General features: G+C 36.2%; 1 protein-coding gene across 1 annotated transcript; it reads left to right on the forward strand.

Moving 5' to 3' along the window:
* Positions 1 to 2,161: 2,161 nt before the first annotated feature.
* On the forward strand, positions 2,162 to 4,053 carry LOC119640634 (segmentation protein Runt). Its single transcript, XM_038038815.1, has 2 exons — positions 2,162 to 2,937; positions 3,104 to 4,053. Exons 1-2 carry the CDS (start codon positions 2,349 to 2,351, stop codon positions 4,051 to 4,053), a joined length of 1,539 nt encoding a protein of 512 aa, XP_037894743.1. The 5' UTR covers positions 2,162 to 2,348.
* The last annotated feature ends 6,307 nt before the right edge of the window (positions 4,054 to 10,360 follow it).

Consider the following 10,360-nt stretch of genomic DNA (forward strand, 5'->3'; position numbering starts at 1 on the left):
AAAAAAAAAAAAACAAAAAACGATTTAAATGTTTATGCATTGCGCACGTTTTGTATGTTTATAGATCAGCATGTAATGAACGATTGAATGAATGAATGAATGAAGACAATAAGCGTGAAAATTTTCATTTTTTCTATTTGCTTTCTATTCGTTCATTTTTTGTTTTTCTCTTAATTCCGTAACTGGGCATAATATAAGATGAAATGCATTCAAATATCCTTGAAATCATTTTAAAGTAATATCCCACTGTGCGGCTTGCACAGTGTCACACGACATAGCTCACGACAAATTGTTTGCATTGACACTTTCAAGGCAACGACAGATTCCAAATATGGAGAGCGTGAAATTTTACGACATATTCGAAATAAAATAAAATCTTAATAAACCAATGGGCCACTGTTTTGCAATGTAAAGGCAAATAAGTGTACATCGACAACTGCATAAAGACATTTACTTAGCTGCACTTGTCTTCTATAATTGCCTGTAAGTCTGTAATAATGAAGAGAATTCTTTATTGATTGCATTCCTTCCGTACTCATATACATCAGTCATCTTGCTGACGATCTCAGTACCCATACGTATAGGAGGCGTTGCGCCTGATGGCTGGATAAATATCAAAATCAAAAAAAAAAAAAAAACTATCCATCCTGGGATTTATATTCTTTGTTTTTTCTGTTCCTTTCGATTTCTTTGAAGTCCTCATGTAACCGCGCGAATCCTGACGAATTAATTAATAATAACTTTCAGCCTTTCCCTTCAAATGGAAGACATGTTTCCTGCATTGATTGTATTGAGGAATTTCCTGCAATTAATATGACATTTTAATTATGAAAGCACATCATCAGCAAATGATAATACAAAACGATTTTGTGCTCTCTCTTGCCTTCTGAATTTATCAACTCGTCACAATCGGTTCGAAAGCGTAAGGTCAAAGAGTAAACCAAATAAATTGAATCTTGCGTATACCTGATGAAGAAATTGGTTTACAGTTGACCTTCTAAACGATAATACACAGTTAGGTGCCACTGTATGTGAGCGTACAAACGGTGTTTTTATAATGTATGCCATAAATGCCTACCGCTGTGGTGTCACTAACTAAAAAAAGGAAAATGAAAAAAAAAAAAAAAGAAATTCGACTCAAAAGTCGCTGTCTTGCTTGCTTTCCTTCAATATCTTCAAAGAGCTTCATGGTGAGCAAGTTTATGACCTGCTCTTTGATGATGTGTGTAACGCGTGTTTGTACATCTATATATATCGTCATATATATATATATATATATATATACTCCTATGTTATTTTCCAAATATCCAAGCAACTGAACCCAACCCCATGTTGCGCTAACCGAGCTGTTTCTCTCTTTACTCAATATTTTTCCGCACAATGTTTTCTTTTTTTCATGTTTTTTTTTTGCATTTTTTCTTTTCGTGAAATGTTTTTTTTTTTTTTTCTTGTCTACTTAATGATGTTGGTATTGTTGCTGTTGTTGTTGTTGCAGTTGTTGAGTACAATTTTTATATTTTTTCCCTTCGTTTTTTTTTTTTTCTTTTTTTTTTTGCTGTTGTTGTAGTAATGATGGTGATGGTAGTGCTGTTTGCATAGCAAAAGAGAGTTGATATTATTGTATTTTGTTGGTGTCGTACATATACCGCAATGGAAAAATGGGAAATTTTTCCTGTGGTTGTTGTTGCGGCAATGGTGGTTGCTTGATACCTGCTTGTATGACTGACTGACTGGCCTATTGTTGTGTTTGTGTATGGTTTGCCTGCACCCTTAAGCAGGGGTCGCTAAGCGTTTATGTACGTGTATATGGTTGTGCGAGTGCCTGTATTTACAACCAACCAAAGGTCGGTCGACCCAAAAAGCGATTCACATTTATACTTTAAATACGGCTGATGATCGTCGCAGAGAGTCAGTTCACTCAGCGACTTGAACGTGTTCAGAACGTATCAAATTAACTATATTATAACGACTGAACACACACACTCGCACATACTTACAAACGCAGAAACGACAAAAATTACCAGAAATTTTTATTAAAAATAATTTTGAAAATATTCCTAAGAGCAGATAAACGTAAAGGAAAAGAGCGAGGGAGAGAGAGAGAGAGAGAGAGGGAGAGAAAAAAAAAACAAAAAACAAAACGATTAAATAAAAATAAATATTCAAAAAAAAAATTCGTAAAAATTAATGAAAACATTTCAAAAAATTCAAAGAAACACAAAACACTAGTGTTGTTGTATACATGTGTGAAAAGTTGTCTTTAACTGACAAGTGCTTAACTTAGTGTCAAGATCAGTGCTAATTATCAACCACTATCACTATCACTGCGTACGATTGGATTATTAATAATGCATTTACCAGCCGGTACTACTATGGTGGCGACAATTACTCAAGTTATGACCACCAATACCAGCAATTCGAATCCCACCACCAATCTTAACACAAATTCAGCCAGCTCCACAGGTTCCTCAACACCTGACACTAATTCAAATATCGCTAAAATGCCGAGCTCAATGACGGATACGTATAATAGTTTTCGAGAGATGCTTCAAGAGTATCATGGCGAATTGGTGCAAACAGGTGCCCCATCTATTCTATGTAGTGCTTTGCCATCGCATTGGCGTTCAAATAAATCATTGCCACACGCTTTTAAAGTCATTGCTTTGGACGATGTGCCCGATGGTGCTATGGTCACCGTCAAAGCGGGCAATGATGAAAATCCATGCGGAGAGCTTCGTAGCTGTTCAGCCCCGATGAAACATCAAGTAGCAAAATTTAATGATTTGCGTTTCGTGGGTCGATCGGGTCGCGGCAAATCTTTCAACCTAACCATCACCATCTGCCATCCAAACTATCCATATCCTCTACAAGTTGCCTCATACACCAAAGCTATTAAAGTCACCGTTGACGGTCCACGGGAACCAAGAAGTAAGCAAAGTAAGTTTTTAGTTTGTTTAAATGTTTAGTTTTTTCTGGGGCGACGATATAGCCTATCACTGAGGCTTAGTCGACCAATTTTAAGTTCTCCTTCATTTATACTCTTGAGTTCGAACGACTATTGTTGATGACGTTTTACTTATGAAAACGTCTTATTCTTTCATAGGCTACGGTTATCCCCATCCAGGCGGTTTTAATCCTTTCATGCTGAATCCAGCTTGGCTGGATGCTGCCTATATGACTTACGGTTATGCGGATTACTTTCGTCATCAAGCAGCTGCAGCGGTCAGTCACCATCCTGCCTTAGCTAAAAGCTCACCACCTTTACCGTCTGGTCAAACGGTTGTCCCAACACCAGCTACGGCTGGTGCAGCTATTGAATATCATCATCCCAGTCAAATAACGCCACCGCCTACAGGTGCTACGACGATTCCTGCTGTTAATTCTTTACCATCGCCACCTGGTTCCACATACAGTATACCGCAATTTCCATTTAATCCCGTAGCAGTGGCAGCAGCCGCAGCTGCCGCTTCTGTCCATCCTGATTTGTTGCATGCTCAACAAAAACCTCACCCTCATGCTTTTTATCCTTATCATTTTGCGGCCGGATTAAGAGCTCGCGTGCCACCTTTACATAATCCCTCTTTGCCAATCAACAATGGTCCTCCGGAACATATCAGTACAGCTCATATTAGTCCTGCATCTTCAAGACCTTCATCCTCATCGCCGCCTTTAACAAGAAGTCATATTAAGCTCAACAATTCTCTGGAAACTGGTTCAGTGCACGAGCACTCCGCTTCCGATGTTGATTCAGATGATGAGCATATCGATGTGGTAAAGTCGGCTTTTGTTCCCATATTACGTCCTCAAATATCTAGCGTAACTGGTTCGACGGAAGATCTAGATAAATCAGTTGACTCGACACGTTCATCGCCCGGCCAACAAATCAGTGTACCCCGTCCACGATCTGAATTGAAAGCTCCTTCCTCCCTAAAAGCCATATACCATGAACGCTCGCAGTCGGCCCGGTATACATCCACCGAAACCGGAGTAACTAATACGACAAAAATCAAGAATGGCACCTGCAGTCAAAAGACTGTGTGGCGTCCGTACTGAGGTGATTTTCTGACGCAGCAAGTCGTCAATATTTTCATTCTAACACAATTTGCCAAAGAATTGGCCAAAGGACGAACGCTAAATCATTAGCGTTATATATATATATATATATATATATATATATATGTATAGCCAATTATCCTGGAGTCGTTTCAATCGCAATGTAATTATCGTTGCATTGCATTCGTGGTAAAGAAAAATCGCTTAGTTAACACAAGGTTGTGCAGAACCGACGGTAGCATCATTACCACACAGTGAAAACAATGGCTGTCTGGCTAAAGCATGAGTGTATTTTTTTTGTTTGTTGTGATATATAAAAAAAAAAAAAAAAAAAAAAAAAAAAGAAGAAAAATGGTAACTACTACATGGAAATGAAATAAGCAGTAACCACAAAGCTTGTGATATAGTATTTAAGTTGAACTTTTTAAAGTACTCCACACGATCAGCACCCTACACAATTATCTAACGATTAAAATTATGAAAAAAAAAAAGAAAAAAGGAATTATATCGAATTCTAACGAATTTTTATGCTTGATTCATAAAATCGTACGTAGAGTTCGTTATCGATGCATTGATATTTTCTGATAAATGAAATCAAAGCGCGTATCGCCAGGAACAACTATTGTTTGACGCGACTTTTGCTTAAAAATTCAAAAAAAAAAAAATAAATAAATAAATAAATAAAAGAAGAACATTAAGCAGAGAGATTGAAAATATGATATTTAACCTTTTTTTTCTCAAGGTTAAATGTGTGTTAATTTTGTTTCTTTAGTAAATATTTCATTTGTTTCTTATTTTTCGATAATATTACTAAAAAAAAATTTATCTATTGTAAGTTAAGTTTGAAGCGAAGGAAAACAAAAAACGAAATAGTTGAAAAATTAAAAATAAATATATTTTTACAAAAAACACAAAAATATATATATATGTGAAATCTTTTCCATTGCATCTCGGCTCTACCTTGAAGTTAATACAATATTTTTTTTTTGTTTTTTTTTTTTTAAATCTACATTTGACTTAACATTACAAGGCAGTGCATCCGGCAGTACCAAGCTTTTCAAATTAATATTTTTACATCATTAGCTTATTTAAATCTGCCTCCAGTTGTAGCTTGTCTTTGCCCCGAAGTGGTAAGTAGTGGTATTTGAAAACAGAATCCTTTGAAATCTCTTATCTCCCCGTCTAAGCAATTCACTGCGACTTGTATGAAAACGAAATTTTTATTTCTCATCTTATGGCTTAATATAAGCGCTTTTTTTTTAAATTTTATTTAAATTTGCTTTTTTTAAATCCTGTTTTAATATTTCTGTTATTGGTAGGGTCATGCACTGAATAAGTTTTCAAAGCAACGAATTCTTTTAATTAAGGAATCTTCTGAAAGGATTTGGAGAAAACTTGAACAATGATTCAGTCTTTCCATCTCTAAGATAGACAGACAGACAGACAGACAGACAGACACACAGACATACATTGAATATGTGAGTTAAGACTTGATCGAATTATTTATTGTTGCTTTATTAACATCGTTAACATTAAAGCCATTTCCAAATTTCAAAATCAACGTAAGCTGAATAATGATACGGAGAAATTGTCACCTGCGTAAAGAATAAGCGAAAAAATATTGAGCTTTTCATTTATTATCTCTTGTATTTTATATAAGATGATCAGCCACTCAGGGGTTTGCCCCCTGTACGAGCGAGCACAATGATGGTTACGAAGGTTTAGAGAGGTAGAGAGGTAGCGCCTGTGGTCGTTTAACTTAAACTTGGAAACATTAAACATGATGCGAAAGATCACTGGGAAATTATTCCAGCAGAACGACCGGACGATATGCAGGCAATTCCTGTACGAGTGGATGGAAATGCTGAGAAAGCCTTATGGTCGCGGTACATCGGACATCATTAGTGGACATCCACCTAAAAGACGCTTGGAGCTTTTCTAAAATTCCAGTGATGGTAGACTCTATATGATTCCATTCATAACATTACTCGCCTTCATCTGAATAAGGATGAGATTTTTAAAGTGCCTCAGCGCAGGAATGCCTTTATATTCGTTCATTGAAAGTCCAAGGATGAATACGCTCAGCTACATTTTCAAAATTTAATTTGACAATGGACGACAACCGCTTTCCATACGATACTTGTTTGAAAGTCTTAACAAATTTATGCCAAAAACTTATTGTGCATCGTGTCGATGAAAAATCTTGTGAAATGCAAGCGTTTTGTTTAGGTCTGCTATCGAAATCAAAGACGCTTATATCCATGTCAAGTGTGAGAAAATTTCAGAATATCATGATAATGTTAAAGGCGTTTATAAAAAAAAAGTTCAACGTTTTTAAAATATACCGGATGATAATATTCATAACGGTTGCTTACACTTTACGCTTTAAATTCGCTTATCGCGCCTAAAGCAGAATCAGTCTGTCCTTCTTCAAGTAGCGACAACTATGCGAACGGTTTTGCTATTTAAGACGAACTCATATCATATCGTTGTTGTTACAATGGTGTTTCTCTTCGAATTACACAAGTCCCGCCCATTTTGTATTAAGCTATAATGTTATGCTATAATATGCATTGCATAGATAAATTTAAGGGATATACATAATCAGCCTGTGTTTACAAAACATAGGGTAATTTTTACTAAATTTATATCAAAACAAAATAGTGAAAGGATTTATTAATAATAGGCTTGTGAACGCGTCAAGTTTTATATAATATTTTGTACGAAAAAAGTGGGTGGCCATGACAGCTCTGATAAATTTATTAATTTTTGATTTGGCCGCTTTTATCATCTCGTAAACATTATATCAAAAATTATCTGAATGAATGATGATTTCAAAATCAGTGAACACGCGTCGTTGAATGATTTGAAGCAAAATAAAAAGTCATAGATTAAACAAATTGAAATTCATTGTTAATTCAGTAGATTCATCGAAAGTAGCTTAGGGCCTGTGGTAATGGTTCTCAATATGAAGTAAAGTCGATTGCAAGTCAAATCAAAAGATTTTTCTTTCATATTTTATCGATCTCGGTAAACGCTTCTCTCGTCGTAAGACTGAGTCTATAACTGACAGCCAACGAGTGCGCTCGATATCGAGAATCACTAATCGCCTTTATATTTCAAAGAGTTACTTACGTAACAACATGTCAAGGCAATTAAATGCAATATGAAAAGACTCAGCCGATGTACGATAAGCTTAAACAACATTGTCTCGAGAAAAATGTATTTAGTTTCGATTCTGGAAAGGCTTTTCATTCACACTTCCATAGCATGGCTTTTTTTACTTGCCAAGTTGTTTAAAGTACTCGAACGAGACTATGTTTAGAGCCATTGTCAGCCAAATTGGTCTGCTTATTATGAAAATGTCAAGTTTGATCTGCACATTTTCAATAAAAACGAAACGGCACTCGTATCTCGATAGAGTAGTCTTTCACGTTTACCTTTCGCACCTGCCTCGATGGCTGATCAGACAGAGCCCTTAGGGTTGTTGGGTAATTTACGAGCGATAGGTTGCGTCCGTCCTTGTATGCAAGATAATCGTGCACCTGAGAGAGTCTTTTCCAAGACTGAAGTACCAAATATGAAGGGTTCACTGGTTCACTATGGTTCAAACTCTCCCCTCTGGACGAGGCATGGCCAACCAGCACCTATTATTATTTAATCACAACGAATATTCTTTGAAACGTCGCACCGAACGGTCCGTCGTCACGCGCTGATTCGATCGAACTATTCGCAATGATATTCCTGCTGGGGACCGTCTCCTTCGGATATGTGCTTTACGAGTGACTGGGAAACTTGACATCAGTGCATTCAATAATTTTAGTTCATAATACAGTAGGAATATCGGGATTATGCCTGCCACTATTATGCGTACTCGTGCATTCCGTTTATCCATATATTGCGGATTGCCATTCAACTTACCCCTTGTAGCGTTTAATGTATGTATAAGTAACAGTTATCAACACATAACACAGACAGACACCAGATCACACAATTAATTACTCACAGACCTGCTTGTTGAAGATATGTGCATCGAGACTTTTTCTTTGCCGATCACTTCAATGGTTTTGGCAAAAAATTATACAAAATTTTAAATGAGTTTTTGCCGCGCTTTTGAAGCTTTATCCTCTTGTCTATAGTATGCCGTATTAGTAAACTCGATCCTATCCGTTCTGTAGCGTGATTTGAGCCTCATTTGTTAACTGTTTACAAAGAAATATATTTATATTTTATGTAGTGTTAATGTCTAACACTAAATTCGCACAATCACACATTTCGGTAATGGAGTTGAAAGGTATGGTTTGCAATTATGTATATACGCTGCACCACTTGTGCTAAGAATATGTTAAGTTTGCGCAGATATGGGCAACGTCTAGATGGACATTTGAGATAGACTAACCTCCCATTATGCCAATGCATCCGCCCGTTGACGTTTCGTCTAACACGTTACGCATATATTTTTGTGTTTAGTTAAGAGACCGCTTCCCAAATAACGCCCAATTTTCAGAAAGGTGGTAAATGAAAAAATATTGCATTTTTTTAAAGTTCTCGGAAAACTCGCCGAAAAATAGGAGAGGAATGCGGAAAATTTAGAAGTGATGGAACGATTTTTTGAATCTCTTCGCATATAGAGACTTCTTACGAAAAATCTGCCTTTCTACAACAACAAGGTTTAATTTGTTGTGAAAATTAGTAACAAAATAGTGACTACAGTTACTGCAATAAGTTTAGATCACATGGATATATTTTGATGAAAAATGACGGCACGAATAATCGTAATCTGACAGAAATATTGATGGCATCAAATGTGCACAGCGTGTACTGATTTTTCGAACCTTTAGCCGTATAAATGCATTGGTGTCGCCAAAAGTATGCCTTTACGTGGAAACAGGTCCAGTTTATCCTGAAAATAGATAAAGTATCGTATTAGACGAATCAGTGGAGGGTATTTTGGGATTTTGGCCATGTCCGGCTATAACATGTTAAGTTTTTTTAATTTGATTAGTGCCAACGAAATACGCTGTGTGTGTTTATAGCGTTTTTCAAATACTTTACATTATCTGTACGTGGATAACTATTTATATTTATATATCTTTGCTAACATTATCATATTCTTTGCAATGATTGAATTAAGTTTGTCAAATGTTTGTAATATTTATAAGTACCACATTATGCGTATGTATATATTCGCTGTATCAGCTATAGAAGCGTTCTCTATGAAAAAAAGCACTTAGTCCAAGAGTATAGTAAAAGAAAAATTGTATATTAAACTGTTGTCCATCTGTCCGATAAAATGTTATTTCCAGGCCGAAAGGATGTCTGGTCTATTGAGGGCGTCTGGTCTAACCAGGGCATATTATTTAATTGTTGTCAGTGAGAGCTTTAAGTATTTCAAGTCATCGATTGAAACTGATGATAATAGAGAAGGAGTAATGCATGATGAATATAAGCCGCTGAGGGTAACATGTTTCGGTTCAGTGCTATATATGCTAACATCATCATCCTGAAACGTCATTATCGACTTTTGGCATATTGCGTCCGTAGTTTTAGTTCGGTTGCACTCATCGTTTGTATTGTTGTTGCTATACTATATAGACTAAATATTAATTAGTCTGTCTGCCTATCTTTTCGCCTACGTCACGGGTAATCAAAAACCGTCAAAGCTTCCATCTCGTACATAGAATCAGATAAGGTCAACCTGCAAACTTGTAAACTTTTTTCTTAGACTTGCCCATCCAATGACCAGATTGTAATCTCTACTTGTTACGCTACACCTCTACATTAAATAAACTGCTCTTCACGTATGAATGGAAAATGTTATTATAAAATTTGCGCTGCAGTCATGTTCTCGGCTGCTTAATTTATATCCCATGTTATGCTAACGATATCGTCACATTTTAGATCTCAAAAAGTGGCAAATTTCCAAACTTTTAAAATTTTTCCATACGTTGATATATGTCTGTCAAAAGAAAAATTATAGGGTTACATAAGGCTTAAGGGGAATCTTTGATAACTACTCTCGATTCGGAAACATATTTTCTGGCTATCAAATGTGGAATTGAAAGGAGGATCAGTGAAATTATGTGCAAAAGTTCAGTCGCAGTTGCTTTAAATTAAGCCAGAGAGATAGTTGGACGGGCATGATAAATAGGATCGAATCAGAGTAGGACAATGTCTATTATTTTTAGGTATTACAGATAAAAAAAAAGTTGGCATAGTGAGGTCACAAAGGCGAAAGATGTGCCTACCCGTAGTAATGCGAATCGATCAATTGGGACTATTTAGTGCTGCGCTCAAAAAGTAAGAC

The sequence above is a fragment of the Glossina fuscipes genome, unplaced genomic scaffold (assembly GCF_014805625.2).
Source record: "Glossina fuscipes isolate IAEA_lab_2018 unplaced genomic scaffold, Yale_Gfus_2 0, whole genome shotgun sequence".
NCBI lineage: Eukaryota > Metazoa > Arthropoda > Insecta > Diptera > Glossinidae > Glossina > Glossina fuscipes.